We start from the raw sequence: 16,198 nt of genomic DNA on the forward strand, positions 1-16,198 counted from the left end.
TCATTGTTCTCATATTCCGGGGGCCGCTGCAGCCTGGTCTCTCAGCTCAATCACAATGCGCAGTAGGCAACTGACAGCCTGTGGTGTCCTTCAAAGCCGACAGAGCCGTTCGTCTTACGGCGTGCGGTAACTTCAATTTCTAACTATTGACGCACGCAGATTTCTTCATGCGGACTCTATGAATCTGTCCTGGTCAACATGGCTGAGCCTCCGAAGAAAGTCACATCCAGTCGGTGTGTTTCTTTGAAGGCTGACAGTAAGCGTACTATACTAGACCTGAGTTTGCTGTACACCCGGTTGAACAGTCAGCCTTGAGGCCCGGATCTGAGAGCTGTGCATCAGCTCGCATGCGCCAACCGAACAGGGTTACATGTCCGCTTGCATCGTATAGTTCGCATCGAATTCGCGATTATGTGGCGGAGCTGTGCTTTTCACCGCATCTAGAAACTGTCTTCTGACTACCTTCAGGGCAGCCACGGTCAAGCCGAGGGCTAGGTATATGCAATCTACTTGGTAGTGGACCCAATCTGGCGATCCAACATCGCCAGCCTTGTAAGATCGATATTGCAAAGAGCAACTGCAGAGTTCATAAGTTCACAAATTCGTCGAAGATTCCTCTCACTCACTACCCTGGTTTTCGTTTCTTTACCACTAATATCTTCTTTCTACAATGTCTATTGTTGCTGAATCTCTGACCAATGGCTTCGGCCCCTTACCGAGGCTGGGTGACATTTTGAGAAGAGATATCACATATGATGTGGAAGAAGACGACATGACCGTATGGGATAAAGGCATCTTCATCAACGAACTCTTGAAGCAAGGCATTGTTCTCAAAACCAGCGACCCCGGTACTGTTGATGGCAGTCTTGCTGCTACCAGAGGACTCAGGCAGGGGACCTACAAAGGCACACGACTGGCATTGACAGAGATCTATAGCTTGGTTGAGGAGGCGTAAGATGTTCCTTGCGTACCGGTAAAACGACACACTGACCTCATCTCAGAGCTGTTTCGCATTTCGATACGCAGGGCTTCGAGCCCATTATCCCCAAAAAGAGAGATCTCCCCCAGAAGAAAGACATATACAAGTGGAGCAAGCCCTCTGAGGACGGTTATCCCCCCCACCTAAACACAGTGCCGCCAGAGCAAGACAATGGAGCGCCGGGAGTTGGCAACATCTTTGACACCAAGAAGCTTGGGTTTGTCTCCCTCATTGCGAAGGCAATGTCTTTTATCATACCCGACGACGTTATCAAAACAGGCACACCGTTTGAAGGACCAACACTTGCGGACTGCGAGAAGTACAACCGAGAGCATCCGAGCCAGAAGACTGACATCATGAATGGCGAGAACGTCGGCAACAAGGCTGACTGGTACTCCGATGCTTGTTTCGCTCAACAACATCTGTCTGGAGTCAATCCGTCAACCATCGAAAAGGCTAGCATTGAGAAGGTGGAAGCCTACATCGCGGAAGCTGGCAGACAGGGGCTCGATGGTATGAAGAAGATACTCTCGGAGGGCAAAGACTTGCTCATCCAAGATTACTCGTACTTCCGCGAAGCTACTGGCTTGAATGATGAGGAGGAATTCCGGAATGTCGTGCCAGAGTTGGTTGATGGAAAGCCAACCGGAAACACGGCATTGCGATTTGCTTGCGCGCCTGTTGTGATTTTTCAGCTTCACTGCGACGGTCGATTGCATCCCCTGGCCATCACAATCGACCACAAGGGCAGTCTGAGCAAGTCCATTACTATCTTCAATCGCCGTTTGGCACCGAATGATAAGAGCGATGTTGACGAGAAGGATGACTGGGCCTGGAGATACGCCAAAACTTGCGCTCAGACTGCGGACTGGGCGAGGCACGAAGTAGCAACACACCTTGTCGATACGCACATGGTGGAGGAAGCAATCATCGTAGCCACCAACCGGACAATACCCGAGAACCATATCCTGTACGAGACGCTGAGCCCCCATTGGTTCAGAACTCTGGCATTGAACAAAGCTGCCCGCGATGTCTTGGTACCGGCTGTCATAGCTAGACTCGCTGGCTTCGGGCCATCGATCGATCCCAAGACAAGCCGTGTAATGGCACTTGTCAACTACTCGTACAAGCACTTCAACTTCCAAGACAAGTACATTCCCAATGACCTCAAGAAACGAGGCTTCGACGTAGAGGCTTTGACAACAGAGAAGTACCGCAACTACCCTTACGCAACCGACATGTACCTGCTCTGGGGCGTGATCCACGACTTTGTCAAGTCGATACTAGGCACGAAGTACAAATCCGACAGCGACGTCCAGAAAGACCAATACATCCCAGTCTGGTGCAAGGAAATCCAGACTATGGGTCAGATTCCCACATTTCCAACTATCACCACTGTGGACCAGCTCGTGGATGCAGTCACGATGTGCATCCACACCGCCTCGCCCCAACACACGGCAGTCAACTACCTCCAAGACTACTACTACAGCTTCGTCCCAGCCAAGCCTCCTGCGCTCTGCTTACCTCTCCCCAAGGACCTCACAACACTGCAAAAGTACACCGAGGCTGACCTAACCGCCGCCCTCCCCATCGGCTCCGGAAGTCTAAAGTGGAAGGACTGGTTGCTCGCCGCGCAGCTACCCGAACTTCTCAGCTTCAAAGTAGACAATAGGTACAACTTGATCACGTACGCCAAGTCACTGTACAATGTCAACAAGAGCAGGACAGATGATGAGAACAAGGAGTGGGGCTCGAGGACTATCAAGGAGGCTGCTGCGCTGTTTTACAGCAGACTGAAGGAGCTTGATGGGGTCTTTACCCATGTGAGTGACAGGCAGACAGAGGGGACGGTTGAGTATAAGGTGTTGCAGCCGGAGGTGACTGCGGTTTCGATTTTGATCTGAGAGTGCGTTGACAGTCATCGATTTTCTCCGTTGTTTGCGTGTCACAGGCAGTCTTTCATCGAGTCAAAACTTACAGTATTAGCTTGCATGTGATCGCACTTCGTCTTCGTTAAGGTCTTCGGACGTATATAAGTTCCTGTTATTTCTTCCACCTCCTTCAAGCTCAGATTGGCCGTTTCTACTTGAACTAATGCCTCATCATAATAATCATTGCCAATTTCGAAAGTCGACCAGACTTGATTTATTTCCTGTCCAGTTTCTCTTCTTCCGAATGGATGCAAAAGTCTTTCAGGTTCAAAGAGCAGGATGAACCTCTGACTCCATGCATCTCAGTAGCTCAATGCCTCTCTACGTTTCTTTGCCCACACCAAAGTTCAGATATATCAAGAATTCCTGAGACTGAGATATATATCTGTCTGCCTTCTATCAAAGCTCTTGTCATCGACTTGTGAGCATCGCAAAACCAACTTTCAGCAAGGCCATGTTCCAAAATTGACGCGTTCGAAGACCTCTTGAGCTTAAAAGTCTTCTAGCTGCATCTTCCGAATGGAAAATGAGAAGAAATTCCCGAATTGTTTTGTAGTCATCATGCGTCGCTCGTACATGGACATTCCGTTCCTTTGAAACCAGGAACTGGAGACCTCGATGCTCTGCACTCAAACGCAATGTATTCAAAAAACGGTCTACTCGAAGACTGCTCTGGAGACCTTCCTGGCTTCGCGGCCTTTCCATCGAAAAGATGAAGACGGCACCGTATGATTTGGCTTCTTGAGCATTACAACATCTCAAGGCTGCTTTTGATTCTGCGAAGCACACACCGCGATGAAGACCTTCCTACCACCAAAAAGAAGTCCAAGGGCTATCCATGGTCGCCCGGCTCTCTCGTTCAAAAGACGCTATCATTCAGCCATATGTGTCTGACACCTCTCTTCGAGAAGAATACATAGTTCGCATTCATGGGACCCTTTTTGCGTAGGTCTCAACCTTTGTCGATTAGAAGAGGATCGCTCAGCATGTCATGACTTTCCCTCTGGCCGAATGAGGGATGTAATGGCCACTGCCACTGCAAAACACTTCTCTCCGCACGGTTTCCCCCCGCGTTTTCGAAAAATACGAAACCACAATCAATGTTTGCTGGCTTTCCACCAATAATCGACATATGGGCAGAGCTATGTTCTGAAAGAAGCCACTCAAGATTATGAACCTATTCCTCATGGCTTTGCCTTTCTGTGCTTCGGAAACAGAAACATGTTCAGTCTGTGACTCTGTCCTCCCAAAACGCCTGCTCGCACCACGTGTGCGAAAGACGTCCCCGTGGGAAAATAGGTTACGGCCCAGCTCGCTCGCAGATGAAAACGACCGAATCACATGCCCAAGGGTTCGGCAACTGTGTGGACGCATGCGTGTGAACATTCCATCTGACATGGAAAAGGGAACACCTGCTTCATGATCTCCAGAAACCGTGGGGCGACTGTTGTATGGACGTGTTGTCTTGAAGACTCTCTCTCTCTCTTATCCATCTGTTAAACGAAAGTGGTCAAGAGGCAACCCATGTCTGTCCCGCTCTTCTGCTTCTGCAAATCTAAAGCGGCTATCTCAATGTTCGGCAACGTTCGAACCCTCTCAAAAGCACTAGACTACAAATCCACTCAAGAGGCACTTCCCCCCTCTTACCGTAATGTCTTTTCTGCTTGATCAAAAAACAGTAGCCCAGCCCGCATGACGTGCCGACTCCTCTGCTCCCAATTTATGTTCAGGGCACCACATCTCTGGAGAACTGCGCCTGCACACTTGATCTATTCCTAAAAGGTCTTGATCATTCATCATATTCTCCTTTAAAAGACGCTGAGATCGTTGAATGAATAATTTCTCTGCGGTGAACTCCGCTTTACTCACGCCAAAAGAAACAAAACTCTTTGAGGACGTCATGTCTGTCGAGCTTCTCTCAAGATACACACACGTCGAAAATGTGTACAGCACTGAGATGAGAATCTTGCGCGGCACTGGAGTATAAAGTCATCCTCACACGCGGGAGCTTTCTTCCACCACAACTCCTCCCTCCATTATCAGCAAGGCGTGGGCGCGTCGCTATGTTGCGCTGCCTCCTCTGCTCTGAAAAACATGGTACCGCTGCGGTATGCGTAGACACTTACCTGTTTGACCTTGAATGACTCCAAAGTCCGTGATAATCAGCTCGATGTCCTCCGACAAACGCACGGACGAGGCTGCCATGGTTGTGTTCTCCCCTTGCTTTACTCAGTCGTAATATGCTGAATGGAATAAAGCCCTTCAAGGAGGATGCCAAGTCTCTACGGCTCTCCCAGAGTTCACATATGCTGAAAACGATGTTCGGCAGCTGCCGGAGGGTGTTAACTGGCACTGGGGCGTAACAGCTCCACAAAGATGTAGCACCTCTTCTCATCAAACCTCACAGCTCAATCTCCTTGTGGAAAAGCATACCAAGATATTTGGCATGTTGTGCTGGCTCGCTGCTAGAAAGACGAGCTATGCACTGTCATGTCTGGACGGCTGCGAAATGCTTGAACTTCAACTAGTTCTGGACTTTGTACAAGCTACTTATCAGTGATTCTCAATCCTCAAAATGGCGATACGTTCTCCGAATGTGTTGTTTCTGTGCCGCAGAAGATGTAAACAGCACCCTTTATTCTTGTCGAAGTACCAAAACCTTCACGGGCAATGTCCACGTCACCGCACAATCCCAACATGCACCACAAACCCACTATTCTCCCTCAGTCCCTCAGTTAGATACCAATCTGGCACCTGCCATGTATGGAACAAGCGATGGAAGCTCTTGAGCCATGCTTCGAAGACGTCTGGCGAGCGCAGTTGCTGCGCTACAACGCACAGCGTAGGCTTCGTGACGTCAGTGTTGAGCTTGCATATTGATGCGCACGTTGTGTTTAATGGCTCGATGAGGGCTTCGTTGTATATGCAATCGCATGCAACGATAAGGTCGACGGGCTGCAACTGCTCAACCGAGTCCTCTTCCCAGTCCAGGATCTCGGCCTTGATTCGGTCACTGCTCGAATTTGATGGCTGCGACTTCTGCTTGCTTCTCCCTCCCTTCTTAGCCGCAGGAAAAACAGCATCAAGGTTCTCAGCAATGTTTTTCCGCAGCAATCTCATAGCATAGTCCTGATCTGTTGCTGTGAAACGGGAGATTCTAGGGCCGAGCGTAAGTGCTACGATGCCGGAGATGCCTGATCCAAGTTCTATGCATGTTGAGTTGGATGTCAATAGACCAGATGTGAAGAGGATGTTGGTGGGCGAGGCGATCCATTCAGCAAAGCGAGGCGTGACGGCCCAAACCACTGCGTGAAGGTCAGTGACCTACCTTCAACGTGACAATCATCAACACCGCACCCATGGCGAACCGATGACAGTCCTCTGAGCTGATGACAGTCCAACACCATCCCAACCAAGACGAGTGCCGGAGCCATGTACCAAGCCCAGCCAAGTCTGGGGCATTATTGTGGCTGTTCATTCACGTACCTGCGCCCGTGGTCCCCGCCTTACGATCGCTCGTCAGCAGACCTCTGCTCTGCTGCATGACCAGATCTGAGCCGGCGACGCTGAGTTCCAGCGTCTCCGCATGCGCATCGATGAAGCCTAAACTTCTTGAGGGGATCTCTTGCGAGAAGATTACAAAGGCTTCTACGCTACACAATAAGCCCCTGCTGATGACAACGAATCGCGAGGTTGTGGCAATGCGGGTTACCGAGGAACTGCGTGGGACTACGGACCTTCCTCAGGGTCTGTGATGGGTTCCACCCCCAGAGTGCTGGAAAGGGACATGGGTGGGAGGATGCAGGAGGCCTTGGCGAATGAGGGCCCAGGCGGGTGTTTGTCCGAGGCTGGAGGCGGCGCGGGCAAGCGAAATGTTTTGGGGGGGAGGATCCTGAAGTCTTGGCTCGAGCGACAGCTTGGCCTAAGAACATGTGTCGCTCTGCACTGCTGATGGCGAGAGATGCGAGAGATGCGAGGTGTCCGTGGCGAGTGTATAATAGGCACGCCCAGAGTCGCTGAGCAGACTTTACTGTGGAGCTCTCCCACTTGTTCTTTCGCACTGTCCAGGCGCGCGTCACAGGCCAGCATTGGTGTGAGGTCATTGCTCAGTTTCGCTTGGCGGCGACAGCTCAAGCTCGCCAGCAAGCTCCAACTATCGCCCGCCGCGCTCTTGCTTTCCTCGTCACATCCGCTGCTCTCCGCTGGCGACACGTTTCTCTCTGCTACTGCGCAGCTCGACGACCGGTCTGCTCGTTTTCTTCTTTTTGCTTGCTGTGATACCCCCCGCTCTGCACCTGCACCTGCACCTGCACCAGAGCCCTCAACACTTTCCTCTCCCCCCCAACACAGAACACACCTGCCGTCATGGCTGGACAAAACCTCAAGAAGCTGGCGCCCCAGGCGACGGCGACGCGCAGCGGGCCCTACACATGCGAGGCGCCTGGTGTCGAGAAGCCCGAGGGCGAGACGATACCGCGCCGCAACCTCGTGTCCAAGGACGGCCTCAGGAACACGCCCCAGGAGGGCGTCAACACACTGTACGATGTCCTGCGCTACTCGGCCGCCAAGTTTGGCAACGCAAAGGCCGTCGGTGCGCGCAAGGTCGTCAACATCCACGAGGAGACGAAGAAGGTCAAGAAGATGATCGACGGCCAGGAGCAGGAGGTGGACAAGAAGTGGCAGTACTTCGAGCTCAGCGCCTACAGCTACAAGAGCTTCGTTGAGTTCGAGAAGATGGCCCTGACGGTGGGATCTGCTCTCGCCCACCTTGGCTACAAACCCCACGACCGCCTGCACCTGTTCGCCGCCACGAGCATGCAGTGGCTGGCATCCGCCCACGGCGCCGTCTCCCAGTCGCTTGCCATTGTCACCGCTTACGACACGCTCGGCGAAGAGGGCCTCACGCACAGCATGCAGCAGACGCACGCGAAGATCATGTTCACCGATCCTGAGCTGCTGCCCAAGCTCGTAAACCCCTTCAAGAAGACCAAGGAGGTCAGCGTTGTCGTCTACAGCACCAAGAACAATGCTAAGCAGAAGGACATTGATGCCCTTACCAGCGCGCATCCCCACTTGAAGGTCCTCAGCTTCGACCAGCTGCTGAGTCTCGGCAACGACAACCCTGCCCAGCCTATCCCTCCCCAGGCCGACGACCTTGCCTGTATCATGTACACTTCTGGATCCACTGGCACTCCCAAGGGTGTCATGATCAAGCACCGCAATGTCGTTGCTGCTGGCAAGCCTCCCGGGAGAATCTATCAGAGCTTCGCTAACAAATCTCAGTTGCTGGTGTCGATGCTATCGTTGGCAAGTACCTTGGCCCTGGTGACGTCCTCATCGCATACCTCCCCGCGGCGCACATCCTCGAGTTCGTGTTCGAGAACGCGGTCCTGTACTGGGGTGGAACCATGGGTTACGGCACCATCCGCACACTTTCCGACACCTCTGTGCGCAACTGCGCCGGTGACATCCGCGAGCTGAAGCCCACCGTCATGGTCGGCGTGCCCCAGGTCTGGGAAACAGTCAAGAAGGGCATCATCAGCAAAGTCGAAGCCGGTGGCGCCGTCAAGAGCAGGATGTTCTGGGGCGCCTACGCCGCAAAGGGCTTCCTGCTCAGCTCGGGCCTGCCCGGCTCCGGCATCCTCGACGCAATCGTGTTCAACAAGGTCAAGGAGGCCACGGGCGGCAGACTGCGCATCTGCATGAACGGCGGCGGCCCCATCGCAAAGGAAACCCAGCGCTTCATCTCCCTCGCAATCACCCCCATGATCTCCGGCTACGGTCTCACCGAAACATGCGGCATGGGTGCGCTCATGGACCCGCTCGCCTGGACCGACTCGGCGCTCGGCGAAATGCCCGCGTCCGTCGAAATGAAGCTCGTCGACTTCGCGGACGCAGGATACTACTCCACCAACAAGCCCCCGCAGGGCGAGATCTGGATCCGCGGCGGCAGCGTCGTGTCGGGATACCTCAACATGCCGGAAGAAACCGCCGAGTCCTTCACCGACGATGGCTGGTTCAAGACAGGCGACATTGGCGAGTTCGACGCCCAGGGCCAGATCCGCATCATTGACCGCAAGAAGAACCTCGTCAAGACGCTGGCCGGCGAATATATTGCGCTCGAGAAGCTCGAGTCCGTGTACCGCAGCGCCTCGATCGTGCAGAACATCTGCGTCTACGCGGCCGAAGACCGCCAGAAACCCATCGCCATCATCGTCCCCGCTGAGCCCGCGCTCAAGAAACTGGCCGCTGAGACGGGCGCCACGGGCGAGCATCTTGAGGAGCTCGTGCACGACGAGAAGATCAACAACGCTGTGCTGAAGCAGCTGCAGTCTGTAGGGCAGAAGGGCGGACTTGCTGGGTTTGAGGTGATCGAGGGCGTTGTGCTGGCTGATGAGGAGTGGACACCGCAGAACGTAAGTCAAGTATCCACGAATTGCATACCGAGGGTTATGGTACTAATGCAGTCTTTCAGGGCCTTACTACCGCTGCGCAGAAGCTGAACCGCAAGGGCATCTTGAAGCAGTACGAGAAGGAGGTCGATCGGGCGTACGGCCGCTCGTAGATACCCACACATAGATCTACCCACTCCCTCCACTCCACACACCTCTGCAACAACGAACATCTGGGGACAAAATACGATACGGTGGCTTGGTGCAACTTGACGATAATGATGCTTTCAGTGCGATGTACTTGACGGTTGCGTGTATTCTATATCATAGCTAGTTTTGCGATTCTTGGGGGTATATGTAGTGAACTTGTTCTCTCTTACTTGTGCATGTTCTCTCGCACGTCAATCGCTTTTTCTAAACGACTTCTTTTAGCCGCAAGCCTTCTGCGTGGTTGACTACGATAAGCTTGGGGGTCTCCGGCGGATCAAATCACCATTACACAGTGTCACATCGTTGATGGCCAGCTAGCGTGGCTGGAAGCCTTTCCATGTGCGCCCTTTCCAGTCCGGTTCTGAGTATTCCTGAGTCGCGCACCAAGGCATGTCTTTTGCAGCGTACGAGCTGAGTGGTAGGTCGTAGGGCATGCGCAAGCCGACCACAACCTGCTTCTTGACAAGGTTGTGAACAGGTGCTTTGCCCTTATCGCTCTCCGGCTTTGTCTCGCTCTGGCGTGGCTGTACATCGATTTCCTCATCTTCGTTCTCGTTCTCGTTCCCGGTCTCATCATCTTTTCCATGTCCGTTGTCCGCGTAGCTCTCCTGCACACGTTGCAGAAGCGGTTCTGTGGGAACGTCCTCGGTCTGTAGCGCGTCTTTCCCAAAGACCGGTACCATGCTGACCTTGCTTTCACGCTCGCCAAAGAGTTCTGGCCACACCAGTACACCTGTTTCGTAGCTCTGAATCCATATTTTACCTTGCTTATCTGCAACGTCACCCCAGGCCTGCTTGCTGAGGTTGGCACTCGTAAGGAGCGCCCAGTCGATGCTCTCATGCGTCTCGTCAGTGAAGCGGATGTATGTCTTGATGTGTGGAGCTGCGGGTCCTCGGTGTGCTTCTTTACGCAGCCCTGTTGAGGGAGCTGATATCGACGACGACGGTTGCTTCCAGTGGCAGAACAAAGGCAGGAGGTATTGTAACTGCTTTTGCTGCTGTGGAGATTGCACCTTTGTGTGTATTGAGGCACCAGATTCATAACCATCCAAGGAGGTGCGTAATTCTTCTGGCGTAGGGAAAATAACGTTGAATTTGGGCTCTGTCTTGTTCGAAAACTGTCGTGGTGTGCGAGTGCGTGAGAGCATAGATTGGAAGTGCGAGAGCCATGTTGGCGCAGCACCCAGCGTTGCGATCGACGAAACCTGGAGGACGATATGCGGTCGTGTTTTCGAATGCTTCTGTGCTGCAATGGGTACCGCGCTCAGTATCTCTTGCAGACCAAGCCAGCCGAATGAAGTCTGCTGTGTGGGATTCGCCTCGCTGACGACTTGTCGTGATGATCCGGATGGAGTACTACTTAAGAAAGCGGCTTTGACAGTGGAGAAGTCGTAAATAGCTAGTTGCTCACTCAACTTACGCAGACGATGCTCATATCTGCCCAAGTAGCGGAGGAGGTCGACTTGAAACCGCTCACCGCTTCCGACGGTATGTGGCCCATTCGGCATCGAATTGAATGTCAACAGTGGAAGAAGGGGCGACCGCCACACTGCCTGTGTCATATTTGTCCAGTCTTTCGAGATCATGTTGGCAGTGTGGATGATGATCTGGGCACAATCATCATGTCGAAAGAGCACAAGCATCTTCGAGTGGTGTGTTCCATATCGATCTGGAAGATATGCGCTGATAAGCTCAACATTGGAATATTGCTCCGCTGTCTCCTGCATGGAGTTAGCGTTCGCCCGCCCTATACGGGCGATTTGACTTCGATGGGTAGCATTTGTGCTCGAAAGGAGGGCAAGTGTAGACGTACCATCAGATATATCCGCCGCTCATCGTCTCGCCTCCAGAAGCCATGTATGATTTTGACCTTGACCAAATCTCTAACATCTTCATCAAATTGCTGCCTGCACAGTGATCAGTCCAGCCGCCAAAATAGCATCCTCTTGCTAGACGTGAAATGAGAATGTACTTACATCACAAAGTCGAGATCAAACAAGAAGTTGAAGTTCCAACACTCTTTGATCATGGGATCACCCAAGATGTTCTTCAACTCCACAGTATCAACATTCTGATGAGGCGCCAGATCTCGAATCCTGGTGAGTTGAAGCGGCGAAGCAATACGCCTGATATTGCTCCCAGCGACTGCATCAACATTCTCTTGCTTCGATGCCTCGCTGCTGCTTGCAGCACTTTGATTGGCCTGCTTGTGCCGTGGGGATGGTTGCGAGGGTGGAAATGTCAGTGTTGGTTTAGGTACGTCATCGAAACTCCAAGTCGGCGCAGGTGCAAGCAACGAAGATGAAGCTGGTATTGGTGTCTTTCGTCTTGATACGGGCGGGCTGACAGGTTGGTTCAAGCTCATGGGAGTCGTACTCGTGCTCTCAGCCTCACCTATAGTTGCCGTGTCCAGCTTGCGCCGCTTTGCGGGTGGAACGTTACTCCCGTTTGATAGCGTCATTGTAACAGATGAATGTCAGAAGCAGACAGCGAAGGAGATATTTGCGACATCAGGTGCCCGAAGCAAAACATTGGAGTGTGAGTAGTGAAGAGCAGCGGTCGTGCGTTATTGTTGGAGTGAGCACGGGCCAAGCGTTGTGAGAAGGCAGCTGCGAGAGATACGTCACAATCAAGGCGAGAAACATCTGAAGTCATAGTAGTTATCATTTATCGGGCTATGCCGATAGACTTTTTGCAGGCCGTTGCACTCATAATGAGACTGTAATCATACTCCGTCTAATGGTAGAGCATCACTTCTATGATACTCTCTAGCGAACGCTGGGAAGTGAAATTACTATGCCCGATGATTGAAATAAACAACCCCAACTCCGGATATCGCTTCGCTCAAATTGATATACACACTCGCTCATGCTGCGCTCGCGCTGACAGCAGGCTGAGCCACCTTTGTAACTTGGTCGCCAGCCCTGACGATGGGGTTGCCATGGGCATCCTTGGCGATGACGCCGTCCTTGTTCTCCATCTGGGCACGCTTCCAGATCTCAACCTCGCAGCCACCGCGGATGACACCAACACGCATGGTTGAGAGAAGGTTGTGGGCAGCGTTGGAGTGGAAGTAGACGCCACCGTTGAACATGGCAGTGGCGTCCTTGCCAATACCACTCTTGATGAGGGTCTTACCACCGGGGTGCTCAGCGATGAAGTCGGTGACGTCGTGAACAACACCGGCGACGGCGATGAGACCGCGGCCGTTCTTGGCCTGCTCAACGTAGTCGTCCCACTCAATGACGGGCAGCTGCTCAAGAGGAACACCCCAGTCGAGCTTGGAGCGCGTCTGGTCGATCTTCTTCTGGAGCTGCTGGACACGGCCCTTTTCGATCTCGTTGGCGCGGAATTGCTTCAGGTTCGAGGCAAGGCCAAGCTTGGACCACAGCCAGATGGACCACTTGGTGGGGTCGTACTGGTGCCACTCAATGGCGTTGCGGTAGTCGGAGGGGAACTCATGGTGGAAGTTGTGGTAGCCCTCACCGAGGGTGACGAGAGCGGTGATGACGTGGTCACGGGGCGAGTTGCGGTCATCGAAGGGCTGGTCACCGAGCCAGTGGGCAAGCGAGTTGACGCAGAAGGTGGCCTGCTGGACGAAGAAGATGCGGAGGATACCGGCGTAGATGAATCCACCCTTCCAGTCGTCCCAGAGAAGACCAGCGACGGCAGAGGGGAAGATCAAGCCCATGATGATGACAACCTTGATGTAGTGCTTGTGCTGCCAGACGACGATGGGGTCCTCGTTCAAGTCGGTGATGTCGGTGCGGCCAATGCGCTTGGGGTTCTGCTTCATGATCATCCAGCCAAAGTGGGAGTACAGGAGACCCTTGCGGACGGAGTAGGGGTCCTTGTTGGTGTCGGTGTAGCGGTGGTGAGCACGGTGGTCACGGCTCCACCAGCGGATGGAGCCCTCGACAGCACCGCCACCAACAGCGGCGAGGAAGATAGACAGAGGCAGCGTGGCATTGTAGGACTTGTGCGCCCAGAGACGATGGTAACCAGCTGTGATACCGAGACCGGTCCAGAAGTAGTAGGTGACCGCCCAGAGAGCAGTCTGCCACTTCAACGGGGTCCAGAAAGCGGCAACACAGCCAGCGAGCGGGACGCCGATGATGAAGACGACCTGATGACGATGTTAGCAATTGCTCGCTGCAGCATTGAGGTTTGCGAAGAACGTACGTTAAGCCAGTTGACGTGCTTATACCAGTTGGCCTTTGTGATGGGCTGGTCGGTGATGTGTGGCTTCTTCGGGTCGTACTTGGGGTTGCGGTTGGGTTCGCTGGTCGAAGCCATGGGCGACTTTTGATCAACGAACTCGGGCTTGATGGCGAGGTCGCCAGAGACAGCCTGGGAGGAGGGCATGATGACGGTGGAGAGAGGATGCGAGGATATCGGTGGGTTGATTGCAAGAGCGGTACTCGCAGGGTGTAGGGGCTCAAAGAATTCTTGAGCTCCGATCGGTCTCCAGGAAGCACACAGCTAAGGGCTCCAGTAGCGAAGGTATGCCACACTCAAGAAGAGGGGTCAGGTAAGAGAGGCAGGAGCGGGAGAGGATGAGGAAAGAGAAACAGGGCAGGGGCAGCCAGATATTATAGCGAGCAGCGGTGGAATGGAAAGCACTATCTGTTGAATCCCCAACGCACTGCACGCTAAGCGAATAAACCGGGACCTTGCATCGCTCCACCAAAAACCCTTCGAGACCTGCCATGGCCGTAATTTTTGTCATCGGCGGCCTAGCGTAGCCAGTCATTTGCTAGCCAGGGTCTAGCACGGGCAAGCAGACGCCGCGCGCCAGTAACGGTGCGAAAAGAATTTGTGCGAGCGGCAGATCGTTGCCGCAGAAAGACAGCAGAAACGCGCTGATCTCGGTGTCGAGATCGAAAGGGTGGCGTTTTCCGTGTTCGCAAGCCTTGCAGCTCTCGGAGATGGTACGGTTCCCCAGATTCTCGAAGGCTCGCTCCATTTCGAAATTCGCCATCGGCAGCCTCACGGCATCACCACGGCAGAGACATCGTGTTTCAGCGTGCCCAGTCCGGCGAGCGTCCTCAAGCAGTTGTCGAGCAAACTATGAAGCATATGCAAAAGAGCGGTCTGTTTGTCACAAACGCGTCTCGGCCAGCCTGCAGAGAATTGCCGCTCCGGAGCATAGCAAACCTCACGCCGTTGTGAGGCCACTGGGCTTCGTCATCGCTAGCCGGTCTCTTTTCGACCTCAGGGCCCCGCTTGAACCGTCACCAATGACAGGTGGCAAAATCGTCAAGGTGTGCCACCCAAGCGTCGTTGAAGCGGCTGTTGATATCGCGAAGACGCTACCGCGGCACTCTCCTGCAGCTTACCGACGGCATGCAGTCTGACATCTTGCATCCTGATGCTCAATCGAAGCACTGCTTGTAATTGATGCGACCTGCAAGACTCAATTGCACTCTCACGATATCCGTCAATGCAATGTGCTGTCTTACTGCTGGAACAACTCTTGCCGACAGTGTATCACCATGCTGCAGGGCTTGTGTTGCCGACTCCACGGTTCCGCATCCCGGTTCTTCGCGCCTCGCAACTTGTTCCAAATACAGTATAGTCAGGTTTGCGTCTTTCTCAACACCAACCCTATCGCCAGTTTGCAGCCATACAGATGCTTCTTGATATCACGCTGAGTGGTGCTGCAACCTGATCGCAGGCAGCACCGCGACATCATGATTGCAAACCGCTCACCTCGGTTTCAGATGACAGACCGCGTCCAAGCCTTGTATTGAGCCAAGGTGCTATCTGCAGCCATGCCCTCACCATGTCCTCGCAGACCTCAGTCTTCAGCTTCTGAATGAACGATGCTCATTGATGAGACTGATGTCGGTAACAGGACTCGAGCCACCACAACCGTCATGACGCCATTTCTGCGCCTTGTGGTCTCTGGCTCGAGTCTCTGCTTCAATCCCGCATCCCCAGCATTGGCAGACGACCTTACCCCACAGTCAACAGAACGCATGTTCGCTGCACGACAACGTTCACTTCGTCAATATGCAATAGTCATTACTGATGTTGCCCTAGTGGTGGGCGTGCTGGTTCAGTACTGTGCAGGCCCGAGATTTGATTGAACTCACATCATCCTTGGCCTCAAGCAGTTTCCATTTAGCGTGAAGGAGAAGCCAAAACCCTGTTGGAGAAGTCGAAGCTTGTACTCAATGGTACTTACTGTTGTGAAGCTGCTTCCATGGGCATGTACTGGGGCATGGCAGGTATACTTTCACCCCTTCCGATGCCGGACGATCGCGATATCAACATGATCCACGACATTGCGGTGTCCGCATTGCCTGAGCGAGACTGCTCAGAATAGTTCCGATATTGTGGACGTTGCTGTGTTCACTACACTGCGAAGTACCGCACAACACCGTGACTGCTCGGCATCCGGCGACGAACACACGTTGACATCTTCCAACACCAAAACTTTCTCCAGCAGACGTGGGGTCTCCTCGCATCTTGCGATTCATCGTCGAAGTCCCTCTCTGCTATCGGGCGGCACCGAGAATGAGGTAAGCTGGTTGCTCACCCTGAGCCAATCACACGTCATGCTGCTATCAGTATGATCTTAGAGTTTACCAACCGTAGGCGGGCGCCGCCTCAGCCATCAAGAACACCAACATGAACGAACCGTCTGCCGTGGAAAAGATACAGCATTGTCGGCGGGTTAC

The 16,198-nt window shown here is 53.4% G+C and overlaps 6 protein-coding genes across 6 annotated transcripts; 3 read left to right on the top strand and 3 right to left on the bottom strand.

Annotated features, from left to right (window-relative positions):
* Positions 1-175: 175 nt before the first annotated feature.
* On the top strand, positions 176-3,021 carry BU25DRAFT_99937 (lipoxygenase 1). The gene is made up of 2 exons (XM_033712306.1): positions 176-951; positions 1,002-3,021. The coding sequence occupies exons 1-2, from the start codon at positions 671-673 to the stop codon at positions 2,881-2,883; spliced, it is 2,163 nt and encodes a 720-aa protein (XP_033560660.1). The 5' UTR covers positions 176-670; the 3' UTR covers positions 2,884-3,021.
* A 2,419-nt stretch (positions 3,022-5,440) lies between these two features.
* On the bottom strand, positions 5,441-6,901 carry BU25DRAFT_492211 (uncharacterized protein). Its single transcript, XM_033711621.1, has 3 exons — positions 6,648-6,901; positions 6,397-6,558; positions 5,441-6,215 (listed from the first exon to the last, which is right to left on the bottom strand). Exons 1-3 carry the CDS (start codon positions 6,697-6,699, stop codon positions 5,590-5,592), a joined length of 840 nt encoding a protein of 279 aa, XP_033560661.1. The 5' UTR covers positions 6,700-6,901; the 3' UTR covers positions 5,441-5,589.
* Positions 6,902-6,978: 77 nt separating this feature from the next.
* Positions 6,979-9,735, top strand: BU25DRAFT_411870 (acetyl-CoA synthetase-like protein). The gene is made up of 3 exons (XM_033706660.1): positions 6,979-8,146; positions 8,194-9,326; positions 9,386-9,735. Exons 1-3 carry the CDS (start codon positions 7,276-7,278, stop codon positions 9,473-9,475), a joined length of 2,094 nt encoding a protein of 697 aa, XP_033560662.1. The 5' UTR covers positions 6,979-7,275; the 3' UTR covers positions 9,476-9,735.
* A 91-nt stretch (positions 9,736-9,826) lies between these two features.
* BU25DRAFT_343684 (phospholipase D/nuclease) lies at positions 9,827-11,877 on the bottom strand (the record flags this gene model as incomplete). Its single annotated transcript, XM_033702967.1, has 4 exons — positions 9,827-10,051; positions 10,154-11,233; positions 11,326-11,419; positions 11,489-11,877. The coding sequence occupies 4 exons, from the start codon at positions 11,875-11,877 to the stop codon at positions 9,827-9,829; spliced, it is 1,788 nt and encodes a 595-aa protein (XP_033560663.1).
* A 298-nt stretch (positions 11,878-12,175) lies between these two features.
* BU25DRAFT_99950 (uncharacterized protein) lies at positions 12,176-14,172 on the bottom strand. The gene is made up of 2 exons (XM_033712307.1): positions 13,695-14,172; positions 12,176-13,638 (listed from the first exon to the last, which is right to left on the bottom strand). The coding sequence occupies exons 1-2, from the start codon at positions 13,875-13,877 to the stop codon at positions 12,379-12,381; spliced, it is 1,443 nt and encodes a 480-aa protein (XP_033560664.1). The 5' UTR covers positions 13,878-14,172; the 3' UTR covers positions 12,176-12,378.
* Positions 14,173-15,135: 963 nt separating this feature from the next.
* On the top strand, positions 15,136-16,064 carry BU25DRAFT_411873 (uncharacterized protein). The gene has a single exon (XM_033706661.1). The coding sequence runs from the start codon at positions 15,338-15,340 to the stop codon at positions 15,602-15,604; it is 267 nt and encodes an 88-aa protein (XP_033560665.1). The 5' UTR covers positions 15,136-15,337; the 3' UTR covers positions 15,605-16,064.
* The last annotated feature ends 134 nt before the right edge of the window (positions 16,065-16,198 follow it).

The sequence above is a fragment of the Macroventuria anomochaeta genome, assembly GCF_010093625.1.
Source record: "Macroventuria anomochaeta strain CBS 525.71 unplaced genomic scaffold BU25scaffold_21, whole genome shotgun sequence".
NCBI lineage: Eukaryota > Fungi > Ascomycota > Dothideomycetes > Pleosporales > Didymellaceae > Macroventuria > Macroventuria anomochaeta.